The 25,106-nt window shown below is 51.1% G+C and overlaps 1 protein-coding gene across 5 annotated transcripts in view; it reads left to right on the plus strand.

The window, feature by feature from the left end:
- Positions 1 to 25,106, plus strand: part of LOC146811928 (sulfotransferase 1C4-like) — a 577,890-nt gene that overhangs the window by 332,516 nt on the left and 220,268 nt on the right. For all 5 annotated transcript variants that reach the window (XM_085618898.1, XM_085618896.1, XM_085618895.1 and 2 more), the window contains one exon: positions 3,431 to 3,629. In XM_085618898.1, the coding sequence (XP_085475024.1) occupies positions 3,446 to 3,629 (184 nt within the window). In that variant the 5' untranslated portion in view covers positions 3,431 to 3,445. The remainder of the gene's footprint in view (positions 1 to 3,430; positions 3,630 to 25,106) is intronic.

The following is a 25,106-nucleotide window of genomic DNA, read 5'->3' on the forward strand; positions in this document are numbered from 1 at the left end:
AGGACCTCTTTTTCGTCTTCCTCTCGACTGTGCGCCGGCCCTCCAGCCAGCCCCAGTCCCAGGCTTCCTCTGGACGTGTGAAGAACCACAAATTCCCATTGGCTTCCACTCGCAGCTTGGCAGGAAACATCATGGTGTATTTGATTTCTTGATCCCGGAGGGCCCGCTTCACGTCCAGGAAGCCACGGCGCTGTTTCTGTACTCGCAGAGTAAAGTCCGGGAAGAACATGATCTTGCTATTCTCAAAGGTAAGTGGTGTGGCTGCCCTCACCTTCTAGAGTACCACATCCCGGTCCCGGAAATTAAACACCTGAGCGAAGAGAGGACGAGGGGGTGCACCCGGCCTTGGACGGCCCCCCGGCACCTGGTGAGCTCTTTCAATCGTGAAACATTTGGCGAGCCCCTAGGTTGAAGATGATTGAGGACCAGCTCCTCGATGAAGAGGTCCGCCGCCTGTCCCTCTGCACGTTCTGGTACACCAATAATGCAGACATTGTTTCGCCGCATTCTTCCTTCGTAGTCGTCCAACTGCAAGGCCATTGCCTCGTGGGAAGCTCGCAGTTCCGTGACTTGGGTTTTGAGCAGAGCGGTATCACCGACCAGTTCCTTCGTGGTACGCTCAACAGTGGCTACTTTCTCCACCACTTTCTTCATATCTTCCCGGATCAGCGCCACATCAGTTGCGACCGTGTCAATTCTGACCTCGAGGGAGGTGCATATCGCAGTGATAGCCTCAAGGAGATCCTTATTCGAGGGTTCCACCGCGTCACCTGGGGTCAATGTCTCCGTTCTGGGGTCAATGTCTCCGTTCGGTTTTCGGCCTGTTGCTTCTGCCAAGCAAATTTCTCAAGCTTGGATTGGGCTGGCTTCCAATTTGAGCGCCCGGTGGCCATGTTTCCTTTTGCCACAGCCCCGCTCAGAGTTCGGGCGCAACAGCTACTCCCTTCCGCCTGCAGTGAAGAATTACACCCAGCCTGTCGGTTTTCGCCGCTAGCACCCCTCCCCAAGGGGTATATGACGGGTCCCGCTTCACTGTGAGCTCTGCGATGGAGACCACGCTCACAAGTCTTTTGGTGGTGGCCAACCAACACAGGAGCAGGCCTTAGTAGTCAAGGCCACCGCTTCACTCGCCCACCTTGTTCATCCAGATCAGCCAGGGAGATCGCACAACACCCCCAGGGCAGCCGGTCCTCCACATAGAGGAACGAAGGCAGTCAATTCCTGAGCCTGGCGTTACTTCTCAGGGGCAGTAGACCAGAACTGGGTCCCAAGGTCACCACCCCGACGCAGTGGGCTGCAACAGGTAGTAGTCCCAGAGGCGGCAATCTGTCCCCAGGGTCGATCCCAGCCTGCACCCCGGGGCAGCTCCTGGCTCGATCGCACTCACCACCAATGAGGCTGCCCTGCCTTAGATGATGCACCCCAGGCCACAGCGTACCAGCAGGAGCTACCGCACAGCAATGCACACTCCAGTCCACGCCCTGCACTCCAGAACTGCACGAAGTGCCGGATCCCAGGGTCACCGCAGTTCTCACTAAGAATTGGGGGTCCGCCACAGTCCAGCATCCGGAGAGCACACACAGGTCCCAGTAATTTCACCTGGCCGAGCACGCAGGTCTCCTCCAGCGTGCCGCCAAAGTCATCTCTGGAGTCCCACGCTGTGATCGATCCACCCCCGACACTCCAGGGGCCACAGGGAAGGTTGCCTCCGCAGCACTCCTGCTCCGATCCGAGCTCCGCATCAGCTGGGTCACTGGCGGTGAGCTCACAGAGCCTCGGCGGGACCGGCCAGAGCCGCAGTCTCGCATATCTTGAACCCACCGCTCACACAGCGCCTTCAGCGGCGGGGCATCCGGCGATGGCTCAGTCCACGGAGCCCGTCCAGTGGAGGGTCATCGATTCACACCAAACTTGGCCAGGACAACACTGGGCATCACAGCAGTCCCCTGAGGGGTACCAGGGCGAAAATCAGCCAGAGGGAATCAAGGATATCAGTATAGCGGTCCACTCATCCATTTTTGTCTGATCTGATAGAAATGCTTCATCAAATTTATACTAGATTGCTTTCTTGATAAATTGAGAGTCTGCACATGGATTGGGAGTTGTCAGCATAGTAGTGAAGTGCAGCACCTCGACTAAGGAGCAATTGATGGAGTGGCTGCGAATAGAATGTGTATATTACCTGGGAGAGAGGAGTGCCATGCAGATGCCCAGATTCTACCATGAAAGGGACCATCTTGCTGGATACCCCAACAGCTGCCTGGACAACATTTCTGATTCATTCAAGGAGACAGCGGAGATGGAGAGGTCACGCCACATCACCTCTCATTTTTCCAAAGCCTCTAGAATTACAGAGTGGAGCCTCAGTTGGAATGAAAGCCTGACCGACAGTCCCAGAATATATTAAGCCTCCAGATGGGCCTGAAACTCAATAGCAGTTATCTTGTCTAGAATCTTGAAGAAAAGCGGTGAATTCAAATTGCAATAAAAGTTATTATAATCCTTGTTACTTAATAAGAGTTTATTTAAACTGGTGCCACCCATGCTTGCTTTAGTCAGTTAGGAATACGGCCCATATTAAAGGAGATGCTTTTAAAGCTATCTATATTCAGCAGAGAGATCGCATCCCACATTAACAGTTGGTGATCCAGCCTAAATGTGGTAGGACAAATGGCTTAAATTTGCTGCTTGGCCAGTGAATTGAAGGAATGAAAGAAAGATGATGTTCCTTTAAAGTATTTTGGCGAAGCATGATTTCTGAGATTTCAGAGCGATTTCAACATCGGCTACAACATTCGTCCAGTATGTAGCATAAACAAATAAAATAAACTTGTTAGTGAGTGGGTTATATCTGACACATTTAGATATATTAGATAAAGTGATTACATGCCTTAAGTGGATAGATAATCCATTCGAAATTTTGAGTTGAAAGTCATTTGTTAATGTTACTACATACATAAAAAATACAATTTCACATAAATTACATGTAATCAAATTTACACGATGGAATGTGATAATGTTTCTAGCAATAAATCATGTAGAACCCCTGCTGTCTTGCAGTGGGCATTCCTGGAGGGCTGGTCATGATGGTTACTTCAGGACCTGACTTTACTCTAGCTGGTTACTAAGTTTCCAGGGGCTTTTTCGGTTGTTGCAGATAGAAATCTCAAAACTGTTTGAGCTGAAGGGATAAAATGTTTGATCCTCTGAATAGCTAAATATAGGAAGCTCCAACGAATTCTTCAATTTTTCTGAATATTCAACCGCATGTCCTTGAGTGGCATAAATATGTTTCCTTTCTGTGGATCTAATTTGGAACCCTAAGCACCTATTCACTAATTGCTGAGCTGGCTCCCACTAAAGCAGTCTGGCTGTAACATACATTACACACATAAATTTCTCCTTCGCTGACTAATTTTCTCTCTTCTAGACAGCAACGTCTACGATGGAAGCAGTTCAGAATTATAACAAGATTCTGGAGGAGGCTACAGTAGGCTTGGACACACGCTTCCCCCTCAAGATGGTGCATGGAGTCCCATTGTCGGAGCCCATTTCTGACAACTGGAGGCAGGTGGAGCAGTTTCAAGCCACGGCTGATGACTTGCTGATCGCTACCTATCCTAAGGCAGGTAATGTAAAGGATCTACAAGGCCACATCTGTAGGTGTGAGATGACGGGGATTAGTTAATATGTATGTAATGATGCAGGGTTGCTGATTTAAAGGAGCTACTGATAGTGTCAGTGATTTCTTCATGGCCTGCAAGACACAAAAGAACCACATAGAAACCACTGAGGAAAGCTGATTTAAGTGAGGAGCTAAAATGCACTGCACAAGTTTTATCATTAGGGAGTTAGCAGTTTCTGAGCATTGAACAATCGAAAGTGGATCCATAAATCAGGAAGGAAACAAAGTATCATAATACAATGTGTGAAAATCTTTCCCAATCAGAGTAGACTCATCCGAGGAAGGACCATACCAAAATCTGGAAAGCTGCTGTATAGCACCACCAAATAATTAGAAATACGAAATGAAAGATAAATTAGAGGCCATTAGATTTTATTCTCCCAAACAGGAAGACATAACACCTCTATTAAGGCAGCAGTCCAAAATCTATCATATGTCACTTTATCTTCTATGGTAGACGTGGATTCTCAAAAAAAGTGACCGCATATGCCCCTGGGATGCCTCACTATTCTATAAGCAATATATGGAAATGGTTATCCCAAGGGACAATACTTATTAATAGCGTTTCCTGATTGCAGCAACATAACATGTAGCAAATGCACTATTATGGACAGGAGGGATAAAGTTGTTTGTTTTTCAGCTTGGCATTTGTTTTTATAAGGAATCAAGACTGAACCATCATCCACCAATGTTGGCATGTTTCATCCTATGGTCTGTAACTCATTCAGATGAAGGAGCATTCCTCTTTGAATTGTTATGGAAATCTTTTGTGAGAAGGTGGGTCTTTTCTTTGAGTATTATATCTTACACTTAGAATTGGGGCTACCCTATCTGAGCAAATGCATAAGATTGGCACCAATACTACTGTGGTTCTCAATCTGGCAGAGGTCCACTGTAGATCTGACGCAATGCATCATTAAGGATTGCTGTAAATTGGACCATTACAAGAGGATTAGCTGGTTAAACTATGTAGAGGCACAATTGAATGCACTAGGGCTAGGTGAGTTATTTCAGGACCCTGAATCTTGCAGAAGGGTTAAGAAGAAAAGGATAATAGAACTATTCATGCAGAGAGCAAATTATGCCTGAAGGAAAAAAAACACCTTCAAAAATCCTCCATTGCCTATGATCTTGTACCACCAAGAGCAGGGGAAGGTTTTTATTATCTCTCTTGTATTAATAATGCACAGCACAGATTTATTCTATTGCGTTTTCGAATTAGCCTGTTTCCACTAATGTTAGGGGATCCTGAAAAGAGATACAAACTCTCAGAGTTTTCACCTTGCCTATGTATTAATTACTCAGTTCAGTCAGGCCTCCATCTAACATTATTCTGCAAGTACTATACCGATAAAAGAAAAGTATTTATTCTTCCAATCTTGAGGTACCATAAATTTAAACAATGTAGGGTGGCTATGTATTTCCTTAGGGCCCTCCCGGATCTGTTTGTATGTTTCTCCGTAGCTTCATTTCTGTGGGCTTGTATTCGAAAGAGGAAAAACTGGGGTTGCTGCCTAATCAGTAATAATTAAGATAGAATGATAGAATTGGTCTCATCTATGAAATATGGGCCTGACCTGTTACCAAGAGATTGATAGCATTTTTAACTGAATTTTAAATGTTTTTTTAATGAAAAGTGTTGATTATGAAAATGACAATCTTGATATATTGGTCTTTTAACTTTTGTATACTTGGTTACATAATCTGTTTTGTAATATTCAGGATGAATTTGTGCTTTTGTGATTTGTTTTACCAAGATCGAATAAAGTTGTGTGATGATGATGAGTATTATATCAATAAAATTGCTTTTGACATTGACAAATATAATTTTATTAGAGGTTGTCTTTGGTAATATTAAATCACAGCTAACAAAGGTATATTTGTGAATACAGTCATTCATAAATCCATGTGGTCAACATTTTTTGGCCTACCTACAGAGCCCAGATGTGGGTCTTAGCCCTCCATCAGGACCAGAGGATACCCTTATTATGATCCTGACCTATTGATTCTGTTCTCTGTGTTCTGTAATGGATAAATTGTGTAAATGTGTAAAAGATTCCAAAAGTGTACTTGCAGCTGTTTTTCAGATTAGCATTATATATACCCAAAGATCTAATTATAAAATCACCCATTTGTAATTAAATTACCCCATACTACTGCACAAAAGCATCATGTGGCCCTCACTGTGTGCCAAACGTGACCTATGTGACACACTGCATTATCTCTGAATATAAAAAAACAGGTAGTATATGTTAATCTTCCATTCTTACCCTACACACTAGGAAACCTTAGTCTCACAGAGAAAGAGAGGATGTATGCCTCTGTAGTCACACATTGTTATAAAGAAGGTGATGGGCTCAACTATGAGCTCATTGTGAGATCCCAGTGATGTAATATTCCTTCATAAATTCCCTTAATCAAGGGTCATGTTATGTTATGCATATTTGTAGAGCGCACTATCTCCCGGAGGGTATCCTGGGGATCATACCCTCAGAAGCACCGTGTCTGCTGCTCCTGTTCCACTACTTCAACAAGCCACGTGGGTGATCAAGTGTTTTTATTGAAGAGAAAAGCTGGGTAAAGACAGCATCTCATCCTTTCATACTGTACATAGCTATAAATCAATAAACAGTAATAACACTAGCAGCACTTTGACCACCATGCATTATGTGAGAAGGTACAATGCCACCTAACTAAAAAGAATGCTAAACACCTATGCTCGCATAGGCCCTTAAAATTCAGAGTGGAATCAGTACAAGAAATACAATACATGTGGTTGCATGGGTTGTGTTCAAAGAGTGGGATTGCATCTTTTTTGAAAACTCCTTTTATTGACAATTTTAATATTCAATTTCATCCAAACACAGAATTTCGTCAAAAATGCCCAAGCATGTCCGTTTCCATTTGTCCATATAGATTATGCAAAGTACCTGTACATCTTCTTTTGTAGCAGCTTATCCGCACTTTGAAAGAATTTCTATCATGCCCAAACGGCAAAGCATACAACTTTAGTCATAACTAAGTACGCCCCCCGCTCTACCCCCCAGTGTAGAAACCCGGGAAATTCCATTCCGAAACTGTTGCTAGTGACAATGCTATCACCTTAGGTGTAATCCCGTCTGACACAATGTAATTTCATGCTGTCCCTCAGCCTCGGATGCTAGATCTAGATTGTCAGGTGAGAATAGGATGAGGGGAAAGGAGGAAAAAGCTCCTACTATCTGGCCTCTAGCTATGCTTATGCTTAGTTGGTATGTCTCTGCATCGCATCCCCACCAAGCCTGCCTATCAGACTGGGAAGATATCCTCCACACTAGCATAGATCTTTAATACTCGGTGTACCATGTTGACTACTGGTTTCAGCGTGTTCAAGATGGACTATCATCTTTCTCAGCTTCTTTGAACTCTCGGACGAGTCCCTCCCAAACATCTGATAAGTGTCTCTTGCACACCCTCTGCACTCTTCACGGTGAAGAGCTCTAGTTACTTTCAAGTTTAGCCCAAAACCCAATTTCTCTTCTCCAGGCACTGGCCTATTTTGCCAGTAACAGTAGTAACAGTAGTAAATCAATAAAATCAGTACCCAACTTTGTGGTTTTGGGTCTAGGCAACATACCCAGTATATACTCTGGAGGTTCTCCCGCCCTGTTGTGGACTGAAGTAGATTTGACTAATCGTATGTGGTGTGATGTATGCCCTGTGCAACCTATTGAACTGTATATATTAAATTGAGCATTGCGAGTCACTTTATGTGGATAATCTAAGATCCTCTGTCATTCCTTATCATTAAAGCTCTGCCCAAAAGCTTTTTCCTATTTGTCCCTGAGGGTGTGTGATATATATACCTGTGTGTTCCAGTGGAGATTTATAATGCCATGTCTTTCTTGTTGTTGAACCTTGAAGTTGCCAGGGTAAGAATCTGGGAACAGTGTCGGTTGGTGGTTGGGGCTTGGGCTTCATTGGAGTTGGATGTGCTGACTCGTCCTGTCATCTACGCACTTAATAAAGGACCTTCTACTCACCCAACCGTGTCCTTGTAGTGGCGTCGAGTTGACCAGGACAGGACGAGTCCCCCCCGCGTTGTTCCAGTCCTCCACACATCTTTATCTCCGATCTCTGTGTCTGCGTCTTCATGAAGACCGTTGCTGAACGGTGAGCATTCCCGACCGTGTACCGGCCATGGAAATCCTTTTGAGGCTACAGCTGTGAGTTTTAATTTTCGTAAACTTTCTCAAATCTGTGGAGCTCTAGACACGGTTAGCTGCCTTGAGCCGGCCTCTGCGCATGCCTATCTCCGTGGCTCTCTTCTCTACTCTGCTGGCTGACATCACCCTCTCGAAGCGTCGTTACGCTACGTGCAGCCATTTTGTGGTTGCCATCCTGGAAACCGGTTCTGTGTCCATGGCAACTGGAGATTGCTCACGCTGATGCACTCAACTGTTCACGAGTATGGCGCACCAAACATTATTCACGCTGATGCACTGAGCTGTTAACAAGTGCGGCGTACAGTGACAATCTTTATCGCTGATACGTACAGCTGTGCCTGTATTGTTTGATAACAAACAGGGAGTTCTTCACGCTGATGCATTCAGCTCTTCACAAGTTCTGCTTTAATCGCTGATACGCACAGCTGCCTCTAAAACCCATATACTCATACACTCACCATTCACAAGTGTGTTGCATACAGAGTAGAAATTATTCGCTGATACGCACAGCTGTGTTCAACTCAACCTTATTCTTCGTGTTGTACTCAGATTTTAAGTGTGTTGTGCACAGAGAAGATTTCTGCACTGATGCACACAGCTTATCACGTTCACGCATGTAGTTCTACACAGCACATGAGCATACGGTTCAAGTTTTTACATTGCTGATGCCTACAGTTTCTGACGTTATGACAGCTTTAGCTGTTGCCTAAAATTTTTGGGGGGATCTGTTCGTCTTTCTTTAGAACTGTACTTTGTGCCACATTCTTCTCTTATCTACAGTGTAGTTTTCATTTCAATATGCAGCACTCACTGGTTTCTCCACCTGCCTTCTCTCCTAGTCCTACCAATCCCGAATCTGATTGGGAGCACTGGAAGGAAGCCTTTGAGTCATATTTGGATGCATTAGAAGGTGATTCTTTTACACATAAAAATAAATTTGCCATCCTTTTGTGATTGCTTAGGTTCAGGATGGTGCAAAATCCTCAAGCACATTCCTTCTGACCCTAGTTTGGTTAGAGGAGGTAAAGGAGAGGGGGAAAGTGTTATTGATGAGTATGCCACAGCCTTAAAAGCACTGGATTTGAGATTTAAAGCAAGGAAGAATGTTATAATGAAAAGACATACATTTTACAGAAGATTTCACATTTCAGGTGAATTAGCTACTAGTTATGTTGGGGCATTAAGAATTTTGGCTGTTTCATGCGAATACAGGGACTTTGAAGATGAAATGATCCGTGATGGACTGGTAGAGAAAACTAACAACAAGAAAATTCAAGAGGCCCTATTATCTAAACCTAATCTTACGTTGGAGAAAGCTGTAGAAAAAGCTTCTAGGATAGAGAGCACCACATCCTTCATGAGTCAATTGACTGTGACAGATGAGAAATCTCACTCTTCTGATGTTTTAGCGGTGAAATCCAAGTACACTAAGACTAAGATCAACGAAGGTCCAGAAAATACATCTGCCACTGGTCGGACAAGTCATTCAAAAGACTTCCATTCCGCCAATTAGAGTGTTATTGTTGTGGCAGTCTTCTCACTTAGGAAATGCTATTGTTTGTCCTGCCAAGGACCGTATATGTGCTAAGTGTATGCGTAAAGGTCATTTTGCTTAAGTTTGTAGATCTTCCAAAAGGGTTCAACAAAAGGAAAACCTTTATGGAGTGAGTCCTAGTAAGGGTGATGAGGAAGAACATTATACCAGTGAAGAAAACAAAGTGCTCATGGTCAAGGATGTTGCTGCAGACGATTCTGTCTGTTGCATTGGTTTGATTGATATTGTAAGACCATTTTGCTTAGTGAGCATCAATGGCATTAATGTGAAGTTAATGGCGGATGCTGGGTCACCTTATACCTTGTTGAGTGAAAAAGTTTGGCACAACCATTTTAAAAGTACTCAATTGATTGATTCCAAACTTCGCCCTGTGAGGTACAGTGGCAAGCTCATTGATATGGTGGGTGAATTCTCTGCCACCTTGAAGTTTCAAACAAATAGTTCTGATGGGGTTTTATATATGTAGCCAAGGATGACTCGTGTTTGTTAGGTTGGCACAATCAGAAGAACCTAGGCATATTAATTGACCCTAATAATCCTGCTCAGGTTGTGTTGAGGAACAGCTATCTACCAATTATGCCTGTTAAACATATAAACAAGTGGAAGAAACCAAAAGGGAAACGGCTCAATTACTGGACCCAACAGGGTTCAGGTCGCACCTCTCTTGACAATTCTCTTGCCAACCCTCCTCAATTTTGGATAAAATGAGAAAGCTGTTTAGCTAGGATGGTGTGCAACTCCACTACCCCCGCCGTTTCATGGGGGTGATCATCAAGATCCAAAACATTAAACCCACTGCAGGTCGCACCACTCCTTTAGGTCCATAAACTTAATAATCAAATGAATGTCCATCCAATAATGTATATAGTTAACTGTAACTTTTAGATATTTAATGGATGATTTTATGTATTTTAGAGGAAATCGACTAGTGATACTTTTGTGCTTTTATATGTTTGTGTCTTGTATGAATTTTTTTAAAATTCGAATAAAGACTATGATGATGATGATGGTATATAGTTCCAAAATTTTCTCTTTATTCTTCTTTAAATTTTCACACTTCTTAAGCAGCCAACGCGTTTCGTTCTTTTGCAAAGAACTTCGTCAGGGCTGTAAAAACATTTAAAATACACATTGTAGCAATTACATTGATAAATTACATTGTATATAAATCACAATATCCAAAAGACAGAAGTTGAAATTGTCGCCATAGTCTTGACTTTACATGTCCAATGGTTGTAAATAATACAACACGTATTAATACTAGATTAACAAACACATTTGTATTGTGTACTTATCTAATTTGGGGGCAAATCTTATGAGATTCATATTGTGACATGGCTGATAGCCAAAGCTTTACCATCTAATCATTATAATAATCTACGTGATTCTTACTCAGGTGTCAGTTCATTGCGTATTGTATTTAAGAAAAAATACACACCATGTTCATGGACAATCACAATTTAAATACACTCATTATAGATCTAACTAAGAGACCTCATCTAATGACTTTTTTATAAATACTATTTCGGCCTAACTAGTAGCCTCTCTTTATCAATTTATTATATTCAAGAGTTCAAATGTACCTACCAGTGTTTAATAACAGCGTTATTTGAAACCTGTGCGCCAATAATCGTCCGAATTTTCGGAATATCAAATTAGTGATAACTTCCCAGTCCTTCTCTGTTAATTTACCTACCAGAAGGATATTAATAGTATTTAATTTTTTGAGCGTGCCAGACATTTTGAGACTAATTGTAGTCAGAGTGGAGTCAGTTGTTGTGGACTGCAGGGAACGGGTAATATTGCAGTTCTCCCAAACGGAGACGAGGGCAGTGAATTGCAGGTTAATCTGCAGCGATTATTTGTAAGTATAGAGAAAATCGTGTTGTCAATAAAGAATCGTTATTCAAAATGGGATGGTTGCGCTAACCTTCGCACCTAGTAATTTGAAGATCATCCCTGGTAAACCGTAAAGACACGCAAGGTTATGTGACTTACGTTGTCTAACGAATAAAAGACGGAAAGACGTCCGCGCGGATTTCTTTGAGGCTATTTGGCGAAAACTTACCTGGTCGTTATATTACACTGAACTGCGGGTAAGCGAGGCTTTTGAAAATCCGTGGCGAAGAAGTTACATGCTTTGTAATTATGGCCCTTGATGTTGCGGCATTGGTTTGTACAGTTAAAAAATGGGGAGGGTTTGCTGATTTTGAAAGATGGATCTCTCGTTATTTATGAAAGCTCTTTGTTCGGGCTATTCTTTTTGTCCGTGTTGGACCCGGCCTCGTGGCGTGGTCCTAACCCCCTTGGATTGTGCCCCTTCCCCGCACCAGCCTACCCGGGCCACCCTTTCGGGCCGCCAGGGACCCCTCCTCTCTTCGAGGTCCCCCCTTGGATTGTACCAGTTTCCCTACACCAGCCTAAGCGGCCCCCTTTCCAGGCCGCACAGGGACCCCTCACCCTTCCGAGGTCCCCCCCTTTTGGATCATGCTTGCTCCACGCACCAGCCCCCGCGGCCCGGCTCCCGCCGGCCTCGGCCAAGCGAAGCCCCGACATCGAGGCACCAAGATCCGGCCAGGGGGCATCACCGGACCACTTCACCACTCCCGGAGGAGGGGAGTTTCGATGGGACCCCCACCGTCCCCCAACACCTAGGTGCGATCATCCTCCGGCCTCCCTGGGCCTGGCGCCTCTCCCGCTGGGCGTCTGGCCTCTCCCAGCCCGGCCTCTCCGCCCCCCCAGGCGCAAGGGTCCGGACATCAAAGGGCCCCAGACCTATATCTGGGGCAACCCTGCAATGAGACGGCAGTTGTATCCCAGAGTCGAGAGCCCTGCTGATTGAATCGCGGCTGACCCTACGGAGAAGAACTCTTGCTTGAGACTCTACCACGAGCCCTGCTGACTGCGTCGTGGCTCCACCTTATTGAGAGCAAGGAACCTCACGGAACATCGGGGCCCTGCTGACGCTGTCGCGGCCCAACCTCGCTGAAACCTCCCTCGGAGCCCTGCTGACGTCGTCGCGGCTCGAGCTGAACCAAGACACCATAAGAGCCCTGCTGACCTGGTCGCGGCTCGAACTCCACAAACTGATCGCTAGAGCCCTGCTGACGCCGTCGCGGCTCGACCACTCCGAGATCCGGAGGCCCTCCAGCTTGAGGATAACAACTGGGCCCCAGGTACCCTCGTACCAAGCTGCTGCTAAAGACTGTCCCGCTACCCCGTCCCTACCAAAGACTTTGAGACTCTCGAGGATCCCTCGATCCCCCCTTGTAAATATCGATAACCGTAACTTCATAAATGCTGATAAAGAACTGCTCATCTTGCTAAACCTCCTCGAGTCCTGTGTGGTGGTGTTACTGTGCTAGTACGTTGTAGGAGAAGAACCTCTCCAGGAGGATTCTCAGCAGCGCTCGGCTACTGCGTGAAGTGTGGAGGCCCCTCTGGGTGGTCTCTCCGACTCCCCCGAGGTCCGCCTTCCAACATTTGGTGGCCAGCGACAGGATCCGAGCCGAACGAAGTTCGTACAAGCAAGTAACCCACTCGCTACCCATCCAGACGAACAGAAACCATGAGCAACCAGGAAACCACCGCGACCATGGAGTTCCAACCAGAACGGTTGGAAGATTATACTCACAAAGAGTTAAAACAGTTCTGCAAGGACAAGGGCATTGCAACCACCGGCCTAGGTACCAAGGAGGAGATGCAGAAAGCCCTGAAAACTTGGATAGAGTCCGAGGCGGGCCCCTCCCAGAACGAAGGTCCCCTGCCCCTAAATGCAGCCACACCACCCGCACCGACCCCGGCGAACGGAGGGAGAAACAGCCTGGAAACCGGCCTCTCCGCGGAGGAAATACGAGAGCGGGAGAAGGTCCGGACCCACGAACTAGAGCTTGCACGACTTCGGCTGGACGGCGAACTCCGGCTGGCCGAAAAGAAAATGGCCATAGAACAGCTACGGCTGCAGGAAGAGATAGAGGAGAAAAAGCGGCATCGAGAGTTGGAGGAGAAAAGGCTGACCCTCGAACACGAGCGGGGCCTCAGAGAACTCGAACTCAAGGCCCAGAAGGGGGAGACCGGCACCCCCAGTAATAGAGACGCTCTACCACCCACCGAAGCCAAGGTACACATTCCCAAAGATGTTGTCAAAGAGTACTATAAAAACGACGACATCCAGCAGTGGTTCAAGGCGTACGAGGTGGCCATGACCTCCCATCGGGTGCCCCGGAAGGATTTGGGTGCCGGCCTATGGGGTCGGTTCCTTAGCGAGGGCCGAGACACCCTGCTCCAGCTACCAGACGATGTGATGACCTCCTACGACCATATGAAGGAGGCCCTGCTCACCCGCTACGGACTAACCGCGGAAATGTACCGCCAGCGTTTCAGAAACTGCAAAAAAATCCCCGGTACCACGTGGGTAGAATATGTGGACTTCTTCAGCAGGTCCCTAGAAGGTTGGATCAAGGGTAGCAAGGTCACCACCTATGGGCAGCTGGTCGACCTCATTATTTGGGAACACCTCTCCAACAACTGCTTCGTGGAGCTAAGACAACACCTCCTCGACAGCAAGCTGACCGAGCCGCGGAAGCTCGCCGCCGAGGCCGATCGATGGGTCAACACCCGAGTCCCCCGGAACTCGATGGGGGAGTACCAGAGAAGCCCCACCGGACCTCCCCACCAGCGCGGCGGAGGAGGAGGGTCGAACCGGAATCGGGACATCCCCGCCGGGCCACCCCGGAGTCCGCCTCGAGGGCCGCCTCAGCAACACCTCTCCCCCGAGCCTAGCCCGAAGAGGGACGGCACCAGCCAGAACCGGACCCCGGCCCACGATCACCTGCTACGGCTGCCAACAAACCGGACACTATGCCAGCGACCCGGCCTGCCCCATGAACCGAAGAAGTGGGGCCGGCGGGCCCCCGCCCCGACAGCTGGCGGCTGCCGCCCTGGGGGAAGGGGAGGAAGAGGAAGAACCCCTCGACAGAGGAACCACTGAGTGGGAGCCTGCGGCCATGTCCCTGGTCTGCCTGGGCAGCCGCGAAATGGTGCCCCGAACACCCATCCCGAGCAACACCCAGAAGTACCAACAGTGGGTCACTATCAATGGACGACGGGCCGAAGCCCTCCGTGACACCGGAGCCAGTGTCACCGCTGTCCGCTGCCACCTGGTGACCCCCGAACAGATCCTGCCAAATGTACTATGCCCCGTCCGGACGGCCGACAACAGCGAGAGCATGTGCCAGATGGCCCAGGTCCCCTTCGAATGGGGAGGGGTGACGGGCATACTGAAGGTGACTGTCCGCGACGACGCCCCGGTGGACTGCCTCCTGGGGAACGACCTAGAGAGTTCTCCCTGGGCTCAAGTGGAGCGGCGAGAGCACCTCCGAATGTTGGGACTACCCGAATGGGCCTGCGCCACCACCCGGTCCATGGCCGCACAGGCCCCCCGCTCGTCCATGGCATCTGACCCCATCAAGCCCGAGGGGCCCGCACCACCACCCGCCTCCAGCGAGGGAGAAGCGGACACCGATGCCAGACCCACCGAGCCCTCCCCAGACAAAATCGCCTCTCTCGACGCACTCCCAGAGCTTGCCCAATGGCGCCACGACGGGGGCCCCACCCGAGAACAGTTCCAGCAGGAACAGAAGACCTGCCCCTCCCTCGAAGGGGTCCGACAGCAGGCGTCCTCGCAGGCCAACGGTGACCAGACCGGAACGCACTGGGTCTATTGGGCCGAGGGCCTACTGTACAGCGAACAGAAGATTGCGGAACTGGGGGCCAGTCGAGTGCTGGTGGTCCCCCTCCGATTCTGGGAGTTCCTCCTTAATCTGGCACATGATGTGCCCCTCGCCGGGCACCTGGGGCAGGACAAAACCTACAGCTGCCTGGTGACCCACTTCTACTGGCCCCGGATGCGGAGAGACGTGGACAACCACTGCCGGTCCTGCCAGACCTGCCAAGCCAGCGGGAAGGCGGGGGGACGGGTCAAAGCCCCCCTCCAGCCCTTCCCAGCAGTCAACACCCTGTTCGAACGGGTCGGGATAGACATTGTAGGGCCCCTGGACCCCCGGACCGCCCTGGGTCACCGCTTCATCCTGGTCCTCGTGGACCACGCAACCAGGTACCCTGAGGCTATCCCGCTTCGAACCGTGACGGCCCCCGTGGTGGGCCGGGCCTTAATGGGGATCTTCTCGAGAGTGGGATTCCCCCGAGAAGTGGTGAGCGACCGGGGTACGAACTTCATCTCTAAATACATGCGGTCCCTGTGGCAGCAGTGCGGGGTCACGTACAAATTCACCACCCCATACCACCCTCAGGGGAACGGACTGGTCGAGCGGTTCAACAGAACCTTAAAAGGAATGATCCAGGGCCTGGAAGAGCCCCTAAGGTGGAGATGGGATGTCCTGCTGCCGTGCCTCCTGTTTGCCTATCGGGAGGTCCCGCAGAAGTCCCTGGGGTTCAGCCCTTTCGAACTGTTGTATGGGCATCCGGTCCGCGGACCCCTCAGCCTGGTCAAGGAGGGCTGGGAGACGAAGCCCCAAGATGCCCCTCCCGACGTCTACCGATACCTCCTGACCCTACGAAACCAGACACGCAGGTTCCGAGCCCTGGCCGAAGCCAACCTCGAGGCCAGCCAGGAGGACATGAAGCGATGGTATGATCAGAACGCCTCTACCATCGATTTTGAGCCAGGCCAGCAAGTCTGGGTCATGGCACCGGTTGACCCCTGCGCCCTCCAGGACAAATGGACCGGGCCCTTCAAGGTGGTGGAGAAGAAGAGCCCCGTCACCTACCTAATCGACCTGGAGTCCCCCCGGAACCCCCTCCGGTTTCTACATGCTAACCGGCTCAAACCCCACTTTGCCCGGACCGAACTGAGCCTGCTACTGGCAACCGACGATGGGGGCGAAGACGACTCCGAGCCCCTACCCGACCTCCTGTGGATCAGCGTCCACGACGGGTCCATCGAAGGCGTCCAACTCGCCTCCTCCCTGACCCCGGAACAGCGCCACGACTGTCAACAACTGTTGCAGCCCTTTGCGGCCCTCTTCTCCCTCACTCCGGGGGTGACCCCCTGGTGTGTCCACGACGTCGACACTGGGGACAGTCCCCCCGTGCGACACCGAGCCTACAGAGTACCCGACCGGGTGCGGGCCTGCATCCAGGCCGAGGTGGCAAAGATGCTGGCCCTCGGGGTCATCGAGCCCTCCGACAGCCCGTGGGCCAGTCCCGTCGTCCTGGTGCCGAAGGCCGCCGCCCCAGGCAATCCCCCGGAGCTACGATTTTGTGTGGACTACCGGGGTCTGAATGCTGTTACCAAGACCGATGCCCATCCTCTTCCCCGGGCCGACGAGCTCATCGACCGTTTAGGAGCAGCCTGCTACCTGAGTACTTTTGACCTCACCGCCGGGTACTGGCAGATCCAGCTCACCCCCGGCGCCCAAGAGAGATCCGCTTTCTCCACCCCTGATGGGCACTACCACTTTCGGGTGATGCCCTTCGGCATGAAGAACGCCCCGGCCACCTTCCAGAGACTGGTGAACAAGGTTCTGGCCGGGCTAGAGGCCTTCAGCGCGGCTTATTTGGACGACATTGCCGTGTACAGCAACCACTGGGCTGAGCACCTGGGGCACCTCAAGGCAGTCCTGGCCGCCCTCCAAAGGGCCGGGCTCATGATCAAGGCCAGCAAGTGCCAGATAGGCCAAGGATCGGTGACCTATCTGGGCCATCAGGTGGGGAGCGGTCAGGTGGCTCCCCTCCAACCAAAAGTTGATGCCATCCAGGCCTGGGAACCCCCCACCACTCAGACAGCTGTCCAGGCCTTCCTGGGCCTCACCGGGTACTACCGGCGATTCATCAAAGACTATGGGAGCATTGTTGGCCCCCTCACAGAGCTCACGTCAAAGAAGCAGCCCAAGAAGGTGCACTGGACCCCCCGCTGCCAGTTGGCCTTCGAGACTCTCAAGACGGCGATGTGCACTGCCCCCGTGCTACGGGCCCCGGACTACAGCAAGGAGTTTGTTGTGCAGACGGACGCCTCCGAATATGGAATTGGGGCCGTCCTGTCCCAGGAAGATTCGGAGGGACTCGACAGACCAATGGCCTTCCTCAGCCGACGGCTGTTGCCCCGGGAGCAGCGGTGGAGCACCATCGAGCGAGAGGCCTTCGCTGTAGTGTGGGCCCTCAAGAAGCTCCGGCCCTATCTCTTCGGCACCCACTTCCGGGTTCAAACCGACCACCGGCCCTTGCGGTGGTTAATGCAAATGAGAGGCGAGAACCCCAAGCTGCTGCGGTGGTCCATCTCGCTGCAAGGGATGGACTTTTCCGTTTAACACCGGCCCGGCAATGACCACGCCAACGCCAACGGCCTATCCCGCTTCTTCTGCCTCGACGAGGAGAACCCCCAAGGAGATGGGTGACTCTCTCTGCCTTCGGCTGGGGGGGACGCCTGTTGGACCCGGCCTCGTGGCGTGGTCCTAACCCCCTTGGATTGTGCCCCTTCCCCGCACCAGCCTACCCGGGCCACCCTTTCGGCCGCCAGGGACCCCTCCTCTCTTCGAGGTCCCCCCTTGGATTGTACCAGTTTCCTTACACCAGCCTAAGCGGCCCCCTTTCCAGGCCGCACAGGGACCCCTCACCCTTCCGGGGTCCCCCCCTTTTGGATCATGCTTGCTCCACACACCAGCCCCCGCGGCCCGGCTCCCGCCGGCCTCGGCCAAGCGAAGCCCCGACATCGAGGCACCAAGATCCGGCCAGGGGGCATCACCGGACCACTTCACCACTCCCGGAGGAGGGGAGTTTCGATGGGACCCCCACCGTCCCCCAACACCTAGGTGCGATCATCCTCCGGCCTCCCTGGGCCTGGTGCCTCTCCCGCTGGGCGCCTGGCCTCTCCCAGCCCGGCCTCTCCGTCCCCCCAGGCGCAAGGGTCCGGACATCAAAGGGCCCCAGACCTATATCTGGGGCAACCCTGCAATGAGACGGCAGTTGTATCCCGGAGTCGAGAGCCCTGCTGATTGAATCGCGGCCGACCCTACGGAGAAGAACTCTTGCTTGAGACTCTACCACGAGCCCTGCTGACTGCGTCGCGGCTCCACCTTATTGAGACCAAGGAACCTCACGGAACATCGGGGCCCTGCTGACGCTGTCGCGGCCCGACCTCGCTGAAACCTCCCTCGGAGCCCTGCTGACGTCGTCGCGGCTCGAGCTGAACCAAGACACCATAAGAGCCCTGCTGACCTGGTCGCGGCTCGAACTCCACAAACTGATCGCTAGAGCCCTGCTGACGCCGTCACGGCTCGACCACTCCGAGATCCGGAGGCCCTCCAGCTTGAGGATAACAACTGGGCCCCAGGTACCCTCGTACCAAGATGCTGCTAAAGACTGTCCCGCTACCCCGTCCCTACCAAAGACTTTGAGACTCTCGAGGATCCCTCGATCCCCCCTTGTAAATATCGATAACCGTAACTTCATAAATGCTGATAAAGAACTGCTCATCTTGCTAAACCTCCTCGAGTCCTGTGTGGTGGTGTTACTGTGCTAGTACGTTGTAGGAGAAGAACCTCTCCAGGAGGATTCTCAGCAGCGCTCGGCTACTGCGTGAAGTGTGGAGGCCCCTCTGGGTGGTCTCTCCGACTCCCCCGAGGTCCGCCTTCCAACAGTCCGTAATAGAATATGTTGGGCTTTTAGTACAGGACATGCATAAATAGGTTATAAGGCATGCCGGATTAATGACCGGGCCATATAGGATTTGTTTAACTGAGTGAGTGGGTGTTAGACCTGACATCCTTGGCGTGGGTTTTTCCCCTATCTTTTGCCTCTGCTACATGGATTTTTGATGCTGTGCTGAATTTCGTTTTGCTGGTTTAGATGCTTTGGACACTCTGCCACTGCTAATCAGTGCCAGAGTGTAAGTGCTCCCTGTGTAAAATATCGTATCGATTGGATATACCTGATTGGCATATCTGTATCACCATGAAGTCCCTAGTAAAGTGCACTGTGTGTGCCAGGGCTGGTGATGACGGATGCTACTAGTGGGTCTGCAGCGCTGATTGCGCCACCCACCTGTGTAGCCCTAAAACAGTGTCTCAGGCCTGCCGCCGCAGGCCTGCCTGCAGTCCCCGGACTGCCATGTCCCCCTGGCCAGTGTCCACACTGGCCAGGCCTAACCCTTCCCTTTTCATACACGTCAGTCATCCCTATGGAAGGCCCAAGGTACCCCCCTGGGCAGGGTGCAGTGTATGTAGAAGGTAGAGCATGTACTAGTGCAGGTAACATGTTCTGGTAGTGAACACCGGCCATTTTGTGTGTTCACTACTGCAAGGCTATCTTGTTCCATAGGCTAACATGAGGGAGGCGGGTGCCAATGGCTATCCGCCTATCTTCTCATACGAACAAGATAAGACATGAGTGTTTGATATCCCTGAGCTCAGCATTTAATAACACATCTTTTAGGAGAGATTGTTTTTAAATCCTGAGTTGGAGAACAGTACTTTTTAGAGAGTAGCTGTTCTCTTGTCTGACCCTTCTGTGTGCCTGGGCGCGCTTGTGGATTGACTGTCTGGTTTGAGAGTGACAGGGGCTGGGGATCCCCCGGGAGGTTGGCTGAGTCAGCCCTCTGCTGAATGGCGACAATCGCAAGGAGAGTGGAGGGAGGAGATAGCACCTGGGATTGAATAGGGCTGTGCCTGCCTGCCACTCTGCTGGCTCCACCTCCTGCTGGGCGGCTGACGACCTTGCCCCTCGCTCTGAAAAGAATGTAGGAGCCAGGAAAACAAAGTGCTCCAGCAACACCCAGAACTGGATCAGACCGGGCTCAGGACCCACTTGCACAAAGACTTCAAAGACTTCTAGGGGTATAAGTACAAGACCCCTGACAACAGATTTTTAGATTCGACCATCGAGAGGAACCTCTGCTGAAAGACGGACCGCTGAAGAACTAAAGGAAGATTGCCGTGCTGTGTGCTCTAAAGGCTGACCTGTTCTGGCGTACAACTGAAGCTAAGGAGAAGAAGGGGTCCTGCTGTGTGCTGACCCTATCCACTTGACCAAACAAGACTTTGCTGTGTGCTGTGTCTTCAACTGAATCTCCAAGGTCCTGAGAAGAGCTGGCCTCCTGTTTCGCAACCCAGGGATAGAAAGGTTGCCAAGAACTCAAGACTCTGCTGTGTCCCACCTGCGCTGCTGTGTGCCGCAGGGACCATGGACTGTTCTACCAAGCTTCTCAACATCTGCCTGTGAGGTGGGCTGGCTGCTCTCTGTCTTGCTAGAGAGTACCACACCGAGCCGGGCCCGACACCGGTTGCCGCATCAAGAAGATCGACGTGCTCATCGGCACGTGCCTTGCCGCGACCCGGAGGCCTGAAGCAGATCGAGAGTCGTATTTCCCTGCTCTACGAAGCCGCGCTGTGAGTGGCTGACTCCGGTGACGTCGACATCGCCACTGGGGGCTCGTCGAGGGAGTTGTGGAATCCTTGCACCGAACAGCCCGAGGAGCGCTTGTATAACGAGCGCAGTGACACCGCCGGAGCAACGTAGCTGCCTAAAACATCGAGAGCCTACAAACTGATTCATTCTCAAGGAGTATCGAATCACTCAAGAGACTAGAGACTATCGTCTGACGGTCCCGACCAACTAAGAAAGCGACTATTGTGTAAACCTGTGATGCTTGATTTCAACTGCGGAAACTAGATAAAGATATATTATTTTTGATATAACTCACCTGTGTGGTCTAAGTTTGTGGTGTGCGGAGGAGGGGTCATTGTGGTGTCTACTTGCAAATACCTTACACATTGCCTTGGGGATAAGCCTGTCTGCTCGAGCCAAGCTACCTAGAGGGTGAGCAGGGGTTATCTACCGTGTGTGTCCCTGTACCCTGACTAGAAGCAAGGGTCCCTATTTGGTCTAAGGTGAATACCTCTGCCAACTAGAGACCCCCAGATCTAACATTGGTGGTCAGCGGTGCGGATTAGAACCAGTATTTGCACTTGACCTGCAGTGACTCTTTGTACATCACTAATCTAGTAAGCAGTTGCATCGCACGAAGTTTTTGCGAAGACTATTCTTGGAGGATCGACGAAGCATCATGTCTCTGAATGGAGTAGGTGAGGAGTCGGAATTGCAATTTGAAGTAGAAAAGTTGCTCACGTACAAGAAGGAGCACCTAAAGCAATTCTGCAAGCAGCTTGGATGCCCAGCGAAGGGCAGCGCCAACAGGACGGAGCTACAGAAAGCTCTAAGGGCCTGGTGGGAGGCCAAGAATGGCGCAACCGAGGAAACTACGGAAGGGGATGGCACACCGGAGCACGGATTTGGATCCGATGATCTGCCAGTGAATAGGCCAGCGTCTAGGGCTGGCAGCGCCCATTCCAGTAGAAGCCTCTCTCCAGAGGAGCTGGAGGAAAACCAAAGGGTTAGAGCCCATGAGATTGAACTTTTTAAGCTCAAAGCTCAAGCGGAAGAGAGGAAACTGCGCCTTGACAGTGAGAAAGAGGCGGAGGAGAGGAGGAATGCTCTTGCGTTAGAAGAGAAGAAACTCCAGTTGGCTCATGAGTTGAGCATGAGGGAGCTGGACATTAAAGCCAAACAGGTGGCGTCCAGTCCGAATGGTGGCAGCGCACAACCAGTACAGGCGGGTAAAGTATACATACCGAAAGATTTGGTGCAGAATTATCAGAGGGGTGAGGATATCTATGGGTGGTTTAGATCCTATGAGCTTGCCTTGAAGATGAATGAAGTGCCTGAGAAAAGTTGGGGAGCGGGTTTGTGGAAGCATTTTGAGGCCTCTGGGAGGGATGTCTTAGCACCCTTAGAAGCAGCAGGGACCTTAACCTACCCCACGATGAAGGAGGCCTTATGCCTCAGGTATGGGCTTACACCAGAACAGTACCGACAGAAGTTTAGGAACTTCAAGAAACTTGATTCGAGTACGTGGGTGGAGTGTGTGAGTATGTACACGCGTGCACTGGAAGGTTGGATAAAGGGCAGCAAAGTTACTGATTATGTGGGGTTGTGTCACTTGATTAGTTGGGAGCACTTGAGTAGTCTATGTGTTCCAGAGCTGCGCCAGCATCTTTTAGACAGCAAGTTAACTGATCCCAGCGAGCTTGCTAAAGAGGCAGACCGCTGGACTAGCACCAGGGTCAACAAAGGGGTGGTAAGTATGCCAGCCAAGGGTGGACAGGGTCCCCAGCAGAAAGGTGGGGAGGACAAGGGTAACAGTAAGGAGTTCTCTAAAGGGCCCCAAAACAGTTCCCAGGAGAAGGAGTCCCAAGCCCCCAAGCCGAAGAGGTCTTGGCCCCCTAAGGGCAACAGACCACCGCCTACTTGCTATGCTTGTAGGGAAGTGGGGCACATCGCCCCTAAATGTCCCAATAAACCCCCAGCACCAGCTGCTGCTCCAGTCCCAGGGTTAGCTAGTGTAGCTTTGGGAGGGGATTTGATTTCCAGTGGGGAAGCGGGATTAGCTATGATGACCCTTGTCTCTTTAGGAGACCAAGAGATGGTCCAGGATACCTTGATACCCGCTAACACTAAGAAATACGGGCAAAAGGTGACCATCAATGGGAGGGAGATAGAGGCTCTGAGAGACACCGGGGCTAGTGTGACATCTGTCAGGTGTCAGTGGGTGTCTGAAGAGCAAGTAATTCCCAATGTGCTCCGCCCAGTAGTGGCAGCTGACACTTCAGTTCGCCTCTGCATGATGGCGCGTGTTCCCTTTACATGGGGGGGAGTCTCTGGTACCTTGGAAGTCTGTGTCAGTGATGCCTTGCCGGTAGATTGTCTGTTGGATAACGACCTGGAGAGTTCTCCATGGAAGGACGTAGAGCACAGAACTCACTTGGAGATGTTAGGACTGCCAGCGTGGATCTGTGTATCCACACGTGCCATGACAGCCAGTAAGGGTGGATTGGTAGAACTGGAGCCTGGAACAATGGCCCAGGAACCTGCCAGGAGGGGAAGGGGCAGAGGGCGCGGGAAACCGGCCCCCACTGTTCCCACGGTCCAGGAGGAAGCGGAACCTGAGGGGGATGCCCTGGAACCTACAGGGGAGCAGGTGGCCGAACTGGGGGAGTTGCCTGAGCTGACCCATTGGCAGCAAGAGGGTGGCCCCTCCAGGGAGGAATTCTGCCAGGCTCAGAAGGAGTGCCCTTCTCTCATTGGTGTGCGGCAGCAGGCTGCAGACCAGGCAGCAGGCCTAGGGTCCAAGGAACATTTGATTTACTGGGAAGATGACTTACTGTATAGTGAGCCTAAGTTCGCTGAGCCCGGTGCAGCCCGTGTGCTGGTGGTACCCGAGCGCTTCAGGAACTTCTTACTGGGTCTGGCTCACGACGTGCCTCTCGCAGGACATCTGGGGCAAGACAAGACCTATCACAGGCTTGTCACCCACTTCTACTGGCCCCAGATGAAGAAGCACGTCGGTACCTTTTGTAAGTCATGCCAAACCTGTCAAGCCAGTGGCAAGAGCGGAGGGAAGTGCGTGGCGTCCCTCCAGCCGTTTCCTGTAGTGAGCACCCCTTTCAAGCGGGTGGGCATTGATATCGTAGGGCCCCTGGATCCCAAGACCGCCTTAGGCAACAGGTTTATCCTGGTCTTGGTAGATCACGCCACTCGGTACCCAGAAGCAGTCCCTCTCAGGACAATCACAGCACCCGTGGTGGGCCGTGCATTGATGGGGATCTTTTCCCGTGTAGGGTTCCCTCGAGAGGTGGTCTCCGACCGGGGTACCAACTTCATCTCTAGGTATATGAAGTCTCTGTGGGAGGAGTGTGGAGTAACGTATAAGTTCACCACTCCTTACCACCCTCAAGGAAATGGATTGGTTGAAAGGTTCAACCGCACCCTGAAAGGTATGATTATGGGCCTAGCGGAGCCCATGAGACGGAAGTGGGACGTCTTGTTACCATGCCTGTTGTTTGCCTACAGGGAGGTGCCTCAGAAGTCCTTAGGGTTCAGCCCCTTTGAACTGCTGTATGGCCACCCTGTTAGAGGACCTCTCACACTGGTGAAGGAGGGGTGGGAGAAATCCCGTGGGAAAACCCCCCAGGATGTGTTCAGCTATGTGCTGGCCATCCGCAACCAAACGCAGCGCTTCAGGAAGCTCGCTCAGGAGAACCTAGAAGCCAGCCAGGAGGAGATGAAAAGATGGTACGACCAGAATACCACTCTGGTAGAATTTCATCCCGGGCAGAAAGTGTGGGTGATGGCGCCGGTGGAGCCTTGTGCGCTCCGCGACAAATGGACCGGGCCATATGAGGTGGTAGAGCGCAAGAGTGAGGTGACCTACCTGATCAACATGAAGACTCCTAGGCAGCCCCTTAGAGTCTTGCATGTGAACCGCCTCAAACCCCACTTCGAGAGGTCTGAAGTGACGATGCTCATGGCTACAGATGACGGTGGGGAAGAGGATAGTGATCCACTCCCTGACCTCCTGGCAGCGAAGGAGCAAGACGGGTCAGTAGATGGTGTGGTCCTCTCGCCCACACTGACCCCGGAGCAGCAGAGCGACTGTCGCCAGGTGTTGGGTCAGTTTGCCTCCCTGTTCTCCCTGACACCAGGTGTCACCAATTGGTGCGTCCATGATGTGGACACTGGAGATAGCCTGCCTGTGAAACAGAAGTTTTACAGAGTAGCTGACAAGGTCAGGGCCAGCATCAAGGAAGAA

The sequence above is a fragment of the Triturus cristatus genome, chromosome 7 (assembly GCF_964204655.1).
Source record: "Triturus cristatus chromosome 7, aTriCri1.1, whole genome shotgun sequence".
NCBI lineage: Eukaryota > Metazoa > Chordata > Amphibia > Caudata > Salamandridae > Triturus > Triturus cristatus.